Source organism: Opisthocomus hoazin, chromosome 5 (assembly GCF_030867145.1).
Source record: "Opisthocomus hoazin isolate bOpiHoa1 chromosome 5, bOpiHoa1.hap1, whole genome shotgun sequence".
In the NCBI taxonomy this organism is placed as follows: domain Eukaryota; kingdom Metazoa; phylum Chordata; class Aves; order Opisthocomiformes; family Opisthocomidae; genus Opisthocomus; species Opisthocomus hoazin.
This window is the reverse complement of record NC_134418.1, coordinates 73312910-73326936: the sequence shown is the minus strand read 5'-3', so window position 1 is coordinate 73326936 and position 14027 is coordinate 73312910. Positions and strand designations below refer to the sequence as shown.

General features: G+C 37.2%; 1 protein-coding gene across 6 annotated transcripts in view; it reads right to left on the bottom strand.

Moving 5' to 3' along the window:
* Window positions 1–14027, bottom strand: part of GALNTL6 (polypeptide N-acetylgalactosaminyltransferase like 6) — a 635741-nt gene that overhangs the window by 293335 nt on the left and 328379 nt on the right. For all 6 annotated transcript variants that reach the window (XM_075421728.1, XM_075421729.1, XM_075421730.1 and 3 more), the window contains one exon: window positions 13543–13681. In XM_075421728.1, coding sequence (XP_075277843.1) covers window positions 13543–13681 — 139 coding nt within the window. The remainder of the gene's footprint in view (window positions 1–13542; window positions 13682–14027) is intronic.

The following is a 14027-nucleotide window of genomic DNA, read 5'->3' as shown; positions in this document are numbered from 1 at the left end:
GGCACTATGTGGATAGTAAGTGTTACTCAGGTAGTTTCAATGGCAGAACAAAGTGCCCAAAGAATAAATCGACTTTCATTAAAGCCTGGAATACTGGGAAATCCAAAGGCCTGGAAATAAATTCTAAAATCCAAATTCAAAAAAGGTTAGTAGATTTACGACAGAGAGATAGGCAGTTCAGTCAGTTTCAGTCAAATAAGGTTTGCTCCAAGATCTAACTCAACACAGAAAAGACTGTAACATAGTTGATGTCAATCAACATTACTTTGTGCTACCCTTTTCATTATCAAATCACAGTGCAACTGATAAAGGCAAATGTATTACTATAGAGCTTTAGTATTACATCATATTCTGATTAAGGAATTAAAAAAATCAATGGAGAACTGGAAAAAAAAAAGAGGGTGCAACTACTAGGTCTTTCCAAATAATTTTTAATACTAAGGAGTATTATTAGCTAGTTTTAGTTTGTTTCCATCAGGATAATTTTTTGCCCTAGTGCTATTTTCATCTGGATTAAAAGAACTCATGCGAATTTTGCAGTAACGAGACAAATTTGAATGGTAAATGAAGACAGGTCATTTGACTCGGATAACTCAGTTTTGTATATGTTGTAAAATGGCTCGTTTGAATGAAACGTATGCTAGTATAAACATATACAAAGTCTCAGAAGAAACCTCCCATGAAATTTGGTGATTTTGTCTATGGGATTAAGGGCAGAAAACTACAGCAGTCTACCTGGAATTAGTACACCAAATTGATTTTTTTGCTTCAGCTTTGATCACAATAATTTCCATGAAAGTGCTCTCAGTAATAGGTCCTGGCTACGTACGTATACTCAACATCCTGCCCATACTGATAAGGGGATAAATATTTAAGGATGGTAAAGGCATATTATTTGACTACTCTTCTACCGTTTTCATTACATTTTTCTCCACTTTCATTCTTACCTCCATACTTGTGTTTCCTCAGACAACCAAATAGCTCAGTAGAAATTTTAATGTTTAACATTTGAGGTAGCATTCATTCACTTTGCTCAGAATCACAAGTTGTACTTGAGATACAGCTACCTACAAGTTAAATTGCTAGAGTTAAGAAACCTCATCCTACCTCTTCCTCAGCTTCCCTCGTTCATGACTAATGCAGCCTCCTCATCAATAGCTGGTGACTGTTTACAGAATTGGAGGCTTAATTGCTCGATGTTTGATGCTGTCTTCCCCAAAGTTTTCCGAGAGGTCCTGACCAGTCCTCTTAGCTCACATACGTGCTTGTATCTCTAGGTACATGCCATACTACATCATTGGTACCTGGTGCAGTGGAACGGCAGGCACTTGCACATCCTGTGGCACATCCTAACCGAACAGACCCAAGCCTCCAACCCTCTCCATTGGGTAGATTTGGGATTATTCCTAGCTTTACAGACTGCCAGACTAGGGTGGTGAATTCAAACAGCTCACCCATGTCACAGCCAGGAACGGAATTCAGCAATATATAGGAACATTATCCTCTCTTGTTCTTACACCAGTCAGTCTCATCATCTGCATGTAACACGCCAACTCTTCTCTTCAGAGCTTTAAAAGACAGTGGCTTTCAGTGATTGGGACTATTCTGCCTATACTACTAATCTCCAGTTAATCTCACAGAACCTCTTCACAACAGTTTCTTTCTTGGAGGCAGGGACTCCATGTGACTACTGGCTTCCACAGTGACAATGTTTTGATCTTGGTTACAGTTTCTAGGAACGATGTAATTGTAAGAGCATTTGTACCAGACATTTGTGCTGTACTGATATGCCTATTCTCTTTCATCCTAATAAGTCTGAAGATATAACTAATCCTTCGGAGTAAGGTCTGTATATCTCCTCTACCCCTACACACACACATGCACTCAGTCAGGACAGATCACACAGAACAAGGTAGAAACCTAGCTTACCTTTAATCCACATGGCATGTTAGCTATTAAACCAAAATAATTTGCTTCTGCAGCATAATCCTACTTCATTCTGACACAGTTATAAAGAGAAACTGGGAAGTGGAAGTCCTTTGTGTTCTTTAGATGGACTTTTTTTTCCTAATTTAAAGAAAGCATGTAGTTTAAATTTTTGTATTTAAACCATGCGCTTGCCCTAGACACTTAAAAATGCAGAACTTTTCAGACAGTTCAGTCAAATAATAACTAGTCTTTTGGTTGTTCTTTTCAAAATGAATAATTGGCTGCCATATAAAAAGATTATTTTAAGACTTTGGAAAGCAATGTCATTTATTTCAGAAGTGCAGTATTCAAATGCCTGAATCAACATGTTGGGAGGGGTAAGGGGGTGAAGAAACAACCGTACATATCCAGGACTCACGGCAGGAATACTATTCGAGGGGTAGAAGAACCTGACGAATGAAACCAGAAAGCGCTCCTACTCAGCGTAAGCATTTTCTGCTTAATCTTTACAGAACACTGCAGACTGACCTTAATAAAGTACTACAGATGCTTTCCTAAATATGTGTCTTTTCTTGCATTTAAACATCACATGTTTAAGTGCAGCACACCAGCGTGTATTTGTGGAACAAAGCTGAATAATAGGTTCAGTAGCTCAGGTTATGATTACAACAATTTCTTAGTATAAATGTTAATAGATTTCTGCAAACTTATTTAATATATTATTATAATAATTATTATTAAACTCTTAAATCTCAGAATAATTTCTATGTCAAGTCTGAAAATGATACACAAATGTCTCGGTAGAAATACCTAGGAAGAAAATAACCATGATAAGCAACTGTCATCCTGCTAGGTAAGTAGCTCACACCTGTATTTTCTTACCAAAGTTACTACATTAGTGTTCAGAACAAAGGGAGTTTAGAAGGCAAGAACATGCAAGAGGCATTATGTTTTTTCTCACACAAATCCTCAGAATTATAAAATAACATTAGCAATTTGGACTTTGCCAGAAAAATATTTTATAGACTCAAACACTTGTGGGTGTGTATATGTATGTGTAAAAAAAATGGCACTGGGTGATGAATTTGCTGATGAATCAGACACAATAACATTTTCTAGATTATTATGAATCAAAAGTTATGAAGCTTAATTATGCTTTCAAATATTGCTGTCCTTGATCAATCTTGTCTTTCTTTCAGAAACTTAATATCTGGTATTTCTTATTAAAGAACAATACATCATTAAATTTGTCCCTTAGAGACTTTCAGATGAGATTTGTAAAAATAGAGGAACTCTCTACCAGGGCATGAGCTGTTTCAAATTCATTTTCAAAGCACTTCTTCACTGTCTCTGGCCAAAGAATCTCCTTCCTCTCTCCCTTCCATTATTAGATCCATTACTAAGCACTGATCACATGTATGATTCAAGTATGTCGTTTATTACTGTTTTGAAAAACTCAGAAAGCTGCACAATACTGTTTATTGTATACACCTACCACAGAGTCACAAAAAAATGGCTGCTATGAAATCTAAGTTCTTTACGAAAAGGTAAGGTAGATTTTATTTGTAAATAATTACGCAAGTTCAAGGCTTATTCATAAAAACAATACACTTTCACACCCTTTAACTCACTTTAAAGCATTTAATACTGACTTAGTTATTCCTTTGATACACAGAAATCTTCTGCTGTGTTGAAACAAGAATCAAAACCCAGTTTCTGAATAAAATACTTCTAGAGCCTGTTTCAAAGTTGCAGGGACACTTTTAGAACGTTAAAAATAATAGTAAGATGTTCCTTGATTCCTGAAATACCAACCTGCCTGAGGAAGAAAGAAGAATGTCACAGAAACACCTGGAAGCTATTTGCAGGAGGCACTAATAAAATACAGCTTGAAAAGAGGACTACTCATGAAGAGACAGGTAGTATAAAGGAGTTACAATTACACTTATTTGCTATTCACTACTGTGAGTTGTAAGACTATTATGACTTTGTTTTGTAGGTTAGCCTACTCTACCGGGCAGAAATAAAGAATTAGCATCCTTTTACTTCAAGGTATAGGAATAATTCTGTTTAATTCCCTAATAATTTATAAGTAGGAAAAAAAATGTCCTAAAACATCATACTAGCTTAAGAAAAGATGCAGAACTGCAAAATTCTCCATCTTTACAACTTCTCTGTTAACAGAAACATGCAGAAATCTACTACCTCTGTGGAAGAGCAAATGAAAGAAAATGGGTTTCTAAAATGATGAGAAAGGAGAGCAGGGCTGGCATCATTTCAGCCACTTTACAGCAAAGGCCGATTCATAAAAGCAGCAATTTGTTTGACCCTGTGGATACAACAACAACAATATTTTATGCACATTACGGGATGCCAGTAGCAATGTCTTGGCCAGTTACCAGGTTCTGTGCCTTCTATACACATCAGCAACCTTGTAAACTGCCCTTTCTGATAGAGAATAGCCTAGGAGAAGTTAAATGTCTTGCAGACATCCCTTTGCTGCATTTAGGAGGCAAGGTAGCAGCCTTCTATGGTAGTTACTGGATCATAAAAGTAGCCCACCTCCAATTTTCTCCTCTTGCAGAAGGTGCCAGAGAAAGCTAGAGCAAAACAGAAAGGGATTTTCAACCTTTTTTTCCACTGGCTTTGTCAGCACATGCTCTCTTAGCTGAGCTGCTTTTCCAGATCTGATCTTTTCTTTCCCTTTATTAAGGGAACTACAGCACCCACTGGGCTACCAGCCACTGACAAGCCCTCTACAAAGCTACCAGGACAAAACGTTTTCCAGTGAAGATTTACACAGTAATTGTCTTAGCATGTCAAAGTACTCAATTTACAGCAACAAGCTTCAGTCACACTATGTTTCTGTTCCAATCTAGCCTTGTCAACAGAGCCAGATAAAGTAGCGATAAGTAGTAATTTCTGCTGCCATTTGACAAGGCTGTAAAATTAGCTTGGGTGTGAGCTGATGGAGGGGAAAGTAATCTTTATTTTCCCAGTGGCTCACAGCTGGGAAGCAAGCAGGCATTACTGGGTATGGGCCACGATAAGTGTCATAACAGTTTTCCCTACTAGAACAAATAAACCTTCTCCAAAACATTATTGCTATTTTCATGAAAAAGAGAAAGATTAAATTGTACAGTAGAAATAGTTTTCATTATTGCTATTAAATGCACTAACAAACATGTCTTGGAAACTAAATAGGCAAAGCCCTGTGTTCTATGTGTAGGTTTCCCTCAGTATGGACTTCATCAGAGCTGATAGAGCTGAATTAGGTGCTTCTTACTTCATGTCAAATGGCATCATTTTGGTCTGTCACGGACAATCTCTCCAGCAGCACTGCATGTCTCTGAAGAAATCAAAGTCAGAGAGTTTGCCTCACTTCATCCTTCAAACCGAAAGGTTTCTCTAACCAAGGGAAGAACATAAGAGGCAGATAAGCCTTCGGACACAAAGCACATGATGTTTGCAAAGCTTTGTTTTACAAGATAGCAAAGTATAAAACTATCATCACTCATTGAAAGACCTAACAGAATTTAAAAAATAAACACCCCCCCCCCCCCACTCTAACATGTTTTAAGAAACTTATCTGCCTACCCATATGTATTAAATGTAGGCTTCAGGAAAAAAAAGAATGCATATAGTAATTTTATACCACTTTGAAAACCCTCAGAAGCAAGCTTACATCAGCAGGCATTTTAGGATTATATTTCAGCTCAAACCTTACACTTTATTACCTATGCATTCAAAAATACCAGAAAGCAGCCCAATTTATATAATATATACACATACACCCCCCAACCACTTTTTTTTTTTGAAAGAAGATTACAGAAATATCATTGTACTCAAAATTCATTCATTCATGCCAAGCACGCTTATCTAATTGTCTCTCAAAAGTCAGGCAGATCTTAACATGATCAGTAAAAAGCCTCCTGTGTTGAATCTAGGTTCATTTTCCTGGCTGACAGAGAAGAAACAGGAGTAGAACCTCAGCGTTTTGTCATCTGAAAGTGCTTTTTAAGCATGCTACTTCAGGAACAAAGCAACCCAGGATGTTCAGCTACCCTTTAACTCTTGTTTCAGAAATCCTTATTATCCTTTTACCACTTGCCCTTACACTCCAAAGCCGTCCCACAGGCTTCTAGGAACCCTCTGGCCTATCAGCCACTTGTCCCAGTCCTCAGGAACCTCTCCCAATTGCTGCAATCATTTAAAGATAGTTGAGAGTGACCTCAAAATATCAGTTCCTTCAGCATTCATGACTACTTCCACCAGGCCCATGGACTTGCTACATGCAGTTTGCCCAAGTATTTTAAGATAAACATTCTGTGATCTACTTACATCTCTCCTCCACTCCCTTTCACAGCGATATGTGACCAGGCTCACACCTCTCTCTCAACGTCATCTCCCATACACAATATATGAGTTTAACTAATGGGTGAGCCATTACTAGGTGTGAGCAGTGTCTGTAACACCAAAATCACAGCCAGTAGACATGGAGCAAATGCTGCAAGTGCTGCTGTCAGCCCTCACAGACCACAGGTGATAGCATGATGAGTAAGTTCTCATGCCACATCTTGTGGCCAGTGCAGCCTTTGGAAAATTAGAGCTTGATAAGGTTATTCACAATGAAACCGTGCTAAATAGAAAGAAGTTAACAGGCTGCCCAGGGAAGTGGTGGAGTCACCATCCCTGGAGGTGTTCAAACACCATGTAGACGTGGCACTTCAGGACATAATTTAGCAGGCATAGTGGCGATTGTTTGATGGTTGAACTAGGTGACCTTAGAGGTCTTTCCCAACCTTAATGATTCTATGTAGTTTCTTTTCCATTTCAGCCTTGCTGCACATTTGCTGTCCTTATTGCATGAGGTAGAACAGCGAATTCTGTAGCGAATGAAAATGTACAATCGGCACTTGCCATGTTTTGTTAATATTAGAGTTGAAATTTCATTTGCTTAGAAGTCTCCAGTTTTAAGCAAATTCACATTACATACTTGTCTAATTGTATGAAAATATGCTTGGAAAGGAAGTGAGAATAGATATATAAAAAAGAACCTATACCGAAGCTTTTCATAAAACTATTAATTAACAGCATATAACTTCATCACTTTCACCTGTGAACTGCAAAGATATAGATCCCCAGAAAATTCCACATTTCTCACAGATCTTGGCAAAGTTACATGTATTTTCCAATTTTAGTATTGTGTTATCCGGGAGTTAAAAGTTCTGGCTTTAACCATTGCCAAATGGTAATAAACTTGGCTATCCCAGCTACACAGAACTGGCTGGAGGGTAAATAGCCTTCAGTATCTTTTTCCCTATTAATTTTAGATTTCACAGTTATGTTTACTGCAGCTTGTTATTTTATCAGCAGTGTGGGAGGCTTTACTGGATTCTAGGTAATATGCAAGGCATCTAAACACACAAGAACTACATTCTTCCACTTGTATAAACAGCTTATTCTTTTATCAAATTCTTCTCGGTACGCAGAAGCAGATCCATCAGGCTTGGACTCTTCTCACTGGCCTATTAAACACTGCAGCCTGTTCCTGACCAACGGACAGAACGGGAGTCATCAATCTTCAGACACATTAAAAAGACACACAAAGCACCGAGAAAGCACTTGGGAATTATTCCATGTTATTTGTTACTATCAATATATATCATGCAGAAGAACTGACAGCAGGCATGACAGTGACAGAAGGGCAGAAGTTTTCTTGAGTATAAAATATTCCTGATCCTGTTCTGAGGAGCTGCTCTTTCAATGAGATGCCCTGAAGCAATTGCAGAGAACAATCTGGTGAGGCTTGGAAATGGGGACACTGCCTATAATATTTTTGACTGCATGACTTTCCACTTTCACTATATTATTCAGTAACAGCACAAAATGCTTAGAAAAGCAGTCAGAGTAATAACCTCCAGTTTCTCACTACTCCACTAAAAGCACAATTTGAGTTTAACCAGTTGCTCTGTGGCCAGATGAGGTTAAGGTAGTACTAGCAAACAGTGGTACAAAGCAAAGCAGCATTTATATGTCTATAAAGACATTTCTGATTTCCTAAAGTAAATGAGAACTAGAAAGAAATATTCCACTCAGTGTCTTTCAACATAGAATCAAAAATTCAATAGAAAATCAATTCAAACAACTATTTCCATGAGCCGCCTTAAATATTATGAAGTTCAGCATACTTAAATTAGATGAAATAATTTTTCTATGAGTGCCTTGAAGTAGAACAACCTAAGCCTGTTTTTAAGATCACTAAATTCATTGGAATCTGTCTTCGAGTACTGGATTAAAGATGGGTTTTTAAATTTTGTTTTTAGGGACAACATATATAGCTTAAAGTGTGACAAATGCACTGTATTTATAAAAATAAAGTAATAAATTCAATGCAATAACTGAAAATTTGTGGAGGATTCAGATACAAACTACTGCATGACTGTGTAACTATAATATTTAAGTAATATATCCCTTTCCCGTATTAGTCTAGTAATACTACTTTCTGCAAAGTTTACTAAAATATAGCTAAGGATTAACAGAGTAACTCTGCAATTATTCCAAAGATACAAAAAAACACAGTCAAACAAAAATCAAACAACTTGCCTTAAGAAATTCCATCACATGTTCATTTTTAGTCTCTTTAAAAAAATACAAGGGGCAGCAACCATAATGCATTCAACTGTTTTGAGAGAACACCATTGAGGCATTCTTTCAGCATCTGCTACTGACAAGGAGAGAGAGTTGGAGAGTTTCAGTTATGGAGAACAGGTAGAGTGAAATTTGATTTATTATTAAAAAGAAAGAAAATCTCATTAGTGTTCTGGACACAGATGATATCACAGTCTTTAGCTAAACATCTGTATTTCTTTGAATATGAAAATGCATTTCTTCAGAGGCCTGTGAAAAATTTAATGTGTAAAAAAACCAAGCGTAGCTCAGACTTCTGCAAAGGAATACTGCTTGGAGTGACAGTGAAGGGCCACCACTTCACACAGCAAGACCAGCAGTCAGCCCCGGGAAACAGACTCCAGCCCATACATGCTATAAAACAGACATCACATAAATCAGGTTGGGCATCCTTAATGTATCATATGAATGTTAAGAATTTCAGTACAAAATGAAACTAACTACATCTATGGAAGCCTAAAAAGGATGGGATTTCTTGTGATAGATTATTCAGGCAAGCCAACGAGGATTTGTGCATCTGACATGTGACTACGCAAGTTAACAAATAATCAAGAATCTACAGATTGTGGATAGAAGGAGATCTGTTGTTGAAATCAAGCTATACGAACATACCAAAACCATGGAAGATTTTAAATGACAAAGTTCGCAACTCTTGGTATCAGGAATTAACTCAAATCCCTTGATTCAAGAATAAAAAGCTAAAAAATTGGATATTCTAGTTTACAAGGACTTCGGAGTTTGAAACAGGATATACCACAAAATTCATACTCACTGTTTAGACTGTATGATTGCAGCCATTCCCCCAAGCCTCATTAAAATCACATTTTGAATATTATTAAAATGCGAATCAGATTCACTTTTGTTTGTTTGTTACAAAACTGGTATGAATGACAGAATATTTAATAATGTTGAAAAGATATGAATTAATGGTAACTGCTATATATAAATAATTAGAATAAGTAGCATTTTTCTCTCTACAATAGAAAACAAGACTGACAGCATTTTTCCAAGCTTTAGTGGGTTTGTTGTATTCCAGACTACAGAAAATGGCATGGGGCAGGTGAAAAAAAAAAATAAAACCACTATTTTTGTGCATTTTGAAATATTTTTTGTATTGGTACAGAACTTCTAACTCTTAAATAGTAACCCCACTGCCAACTCTCAATGCTACCCAAAACTCATAACATTGTCTTCCACTTTAGGCAACCAGAACTCTTATTTTCACAAACCAGTCCTGAAATTCTAATGAACTGAGATTATACTCCTGTGTCAGATTTTCATTTGTAATTTTTTTGTTTTGTTTGTTTTTAAACTTAAAGGCAGAGAGTGATTGTGGGCAAAGAACAGATAATTAGCTGATGTAACCTGGTGAGAGCATCCACTGTGAGAAGAATTTTTGCATGAGAGTGGGACAGAAACAAGACATCAAAGAGCACTTGGAAATGGAAAAACATATTCTTGAAGTGTAGCTGTGAGACAGGAAAAAAACCGTGGGAGATTAGAGGGATGCAATAGAAACATACTAAGGACACAGAGAAGTTGTTAAGTCAGTCTTAAAATGGAAGTTAGCTGTTTCATTTCTCTAGGGAGTTTTACAGCAGACACGTTCTAGTGTCTTAAAAAAGCAGAGGCATCAATCTGAATACTTCTTAGAATCATAGCATGGTTTGGGTTGGAAAGGACCTTAAAGATCATCTAGTTCCAACCCCCTGCCATAGGCAGGGACACCTTCCACTAGACCAGATTGTTCACAGCCCCATCCAACCTGGCCTTGAACACTTCCAGGGAGTAGGTAGGAATATTATTAAAAAAAAAAAAAAAAAAAAAAAAAATCAAAACCCTGAATTTCTCAGAGCTTAATCATCCAAGCTTTAGTTCCACCCATCCCCCTCCCAGAAGACATATTTCGCAAATCCAAATTTCCAGAGAGCCCGATTTCCAAAGAGACCAAGAAGGAGAAAGTTCATCTGGATTAAAAAGAGTAAGTTTTTGTTATCTGTTACCTTTGCATACTTCCCAGAAAACCACTCACTTAGAAGTGGGACTTGAAATTTCTTTGGTCTAAGATTTTGGAACAAGATTTATTTTCGATGAAATGATTTCAGAGAAACATAGAAAACTACTATATCTGCTTTTTCAATTTAAATACCTTTTGATCCAAATTACAGGATTCACCACTCAGTTTTTGCTGTATTTGAAGGTTCGTTTTGCAAATTTTCTCTACTGGTGGCAATAAAACCATTCTATTTGGTTCTTTAAAACAAATCCTAGACAACATTTTCAGGAAAGTAGTCTTCAGTACAGACAAGCCCCTACGCAAATGGTGTACACCAAACAAACAGAAGATCAAAAGCTCAAAGTCTTTAATAATAGTATCCCCCAAAACCATGCAAAAGACGACAGTTAAAAGCTAAAGGGCAGTTAGAAGCTCCACAAAGAGAAAGCCCTTCATGACACTCAGAAGATGATCAAATTAGATCGTACCCGCTATACCTCACTTGAATTGCCTACCCTAATTTTATTGCAACAAGAACACCTGTTTCTGGCACAGAAGTTCTTTAGTTTTCCAACAAGTTTCTCTGACAGCAACCTTATGCTGTACGAACGACTTCACATTTCACACATGCTTCTGAAGAGAGTACACATTTCCAAAAGTGAAGTGCAGTCTGAGACTGGCCTGCATCATATTTAACACACGGCAGCTGAGAGATGGGTTTGTTTCTGATAGTAAGTCAGAAAGCATTGTCAGAATTCTGTTTGTCCTGGAAGTTCAAGACAGACTTGCTTTAAGGTGTAACCATCAAAAGTGCAGAGCCCAGCTTTGGCACCTCAATCAGTGTACTACTTCGTATGCAAATTTAGTGCAAGAACATTTTTTATCTTTACATTTAGAATATAAGTGATACAGTCAATTAATTAACGGACTACTTGTGTTACAAGTGTTTAATGTAAGGAAGGTCAGAAGGACATGACACAAATCAGTGCACTCAGGACGCTACCGAAACATCCACCATACAAGACTTCACTGAACACCACAGGAACCTAGCTGAACTGGAACATGAAAATGAAGCAGATACCCAAGGATTCAAGATTCCAGTGTGCAAAAGGTGAAAGTCACTAAAGGATTGGTGCAGATGGAAGGGGGGCAGAGAAAGGCTGACAGAGAAAGGCTGACATAGTACTGACTTGTTCCTAATATGTCACTTCTGACAACACTTGCGTTGCTCATGTTACTTCTGGGGACATGCAGGGAAATGTCATTGACTGTGCAGACAGGAGCGGGTGAGAAGCAAATTGCCAGTAGACCAACTTATGAAAACAGGAAGGGAGGATAAATGTGTCAGCTTCCTTTTGTATTTAGTAATTGTCCTCTGCAGTATTGTTAAAAAGAAGGATGCTTGATGAGCATATTTATTCTGCCAACAATGTAATTTAACACAGCTTCGATCCTGTACAGCTGTACATTAGAGCTCATACTTCTTCAAAGCACTCTATAAATAATTTCAGGTAACAGGGCAAAATAGAATACAAAGTATCTAAAAGATAAAGCTTATTAAGAAGATACTTCTTTTGACTGAATTCTATGCAAACAATACTAATATATACAAATTAACAGATAAACAGTGTTTTCTCAAAACAATGCAACATGGCAATTAAATAGGAAACACCTCCAACAAAAGATTATTTTTAAAGTATTTTTTTGGTTAATTCCTTCATTGTGAATTATTTTTAAACCTTACTAAGCAAACATTTATACACTATTCATTCTTTGAAGAGGACAGTTCCACATTTGATGGAAGAAAAAGTGTTAGTTGCCATGATATTTCTCTTTCCACCCACTAAGCACTTCTGTCCAGCTCAAGTTCTGTTCAGTTCCGTGAAGAATTTCAAACTAATTCACACAGCACAACTGTGTAGGTTAAGAATTCAGTAGATGTCTGAACCTGAAACATCATATAATAAAGGAAACGGTATTAAAAGGAAAATACAAGCATTGTCATGGAGACAACTAGTTTTGTCAGACTCCTGTACCTTTTGCGCATACACTAATTGCATAACATCTAATTAAAAGAGGGAGAAACACCATGTAAAGAGACAAACCAAATCTTCCCTCCCTTTAGAGCTCAGAAGGACTCTAGAGGACTAGAGCCTGAAGGCAAGAAAGACATACCTGCCTTTTCCTGTTACAGAAAGAAAGCTTTACTCTTCGTCTCAGGGAGCCAAAAATTACAGAACATTAAAAGAAAGTTCTGTTTGCTGAGAACTTCACGATCATTTTTAGCTCAGTGGGTTTTTTCAAGAATAATCTTTATCCTGTTTCTCTGTAGGATATTACTGCTACCAAGGAACAACACCAGAATTGACACCCCCGACCCCCCCCCCCGATTCTGCATGTGCATTTCATCATTGCTCATGCTGTTTTTACATCATTGTACACTATGTGTGGTATCAGAACCTGATAAGCTGTAGCTATTGGATTGCTTTCACTCTTTACGTAAAAAAAAACCAAAATAAACATTACCGAAAGACAAGTCCAAACCTGTAGCCACAAATTCTATGCAACCTGTCACTTTGACCTCCAGCCCAAAGATCTGCAGCTACTACCAAATGAGAACCTGAAATGCTATGTGAGATGTTATTTATCACTGCCTAAAAAATCACTACCCAGAAATACCAGGAAAATCATTCTGTGATTAAAAGAGGCCTTCTATAGTCTTCATGTGTTACTAAGGAGAGATCAGTTTAAAAGCCAGATGCAAGAAAATGATTTAACAATGGTAATAAATCTTCCATTTCCTATTTGATGAAACAGTCGCTTTTTGTTGCCTGAGGGTTCACGTTTGACCTTCTGAGAAAACAGGTTATTTAGAGATATACAAGGATAAAAACTTAAAAAAATAGTCCAGGAAAGAATTTACATACTTAGGATGTCGGATGTCTGGCAGGGATCGCTCCAGCGCTATATTGTTGCTAACAAATATGTTGAAGCCATTTTCCCTATAAGCAGAATCATCATGGTCTTCCTCCGTAAGAGGGTACGGCTTTCCATGTTCACCTTTCCCTACAATGAAATAAAAGAATTATTTGCCTCAAACTGACAGCACAGAATGGACTACAAAGAGAAAAATAAGTTAGACTGAACTTCAGTTAGTACATTGGGTCTGGAACTTCTGTAAGGAATTTCTTGCAATGCCTTTAGTGACACTCCTGTTACTTCCAACACCAAAATACAAAGCAGGTACACAGAATGAGACTCAGAAGTCCCTCTGAATTCACCCAATTCATCTAGCTTGCTTTCTCTCCAGAGACACGATCAGTTTAAAGCCATTTATACATAAAAATCTGAATTGTAAATTAACTTAAATAAGAACTTTTTGTATCAGAATCAAATGTTCATAGCAAAATTA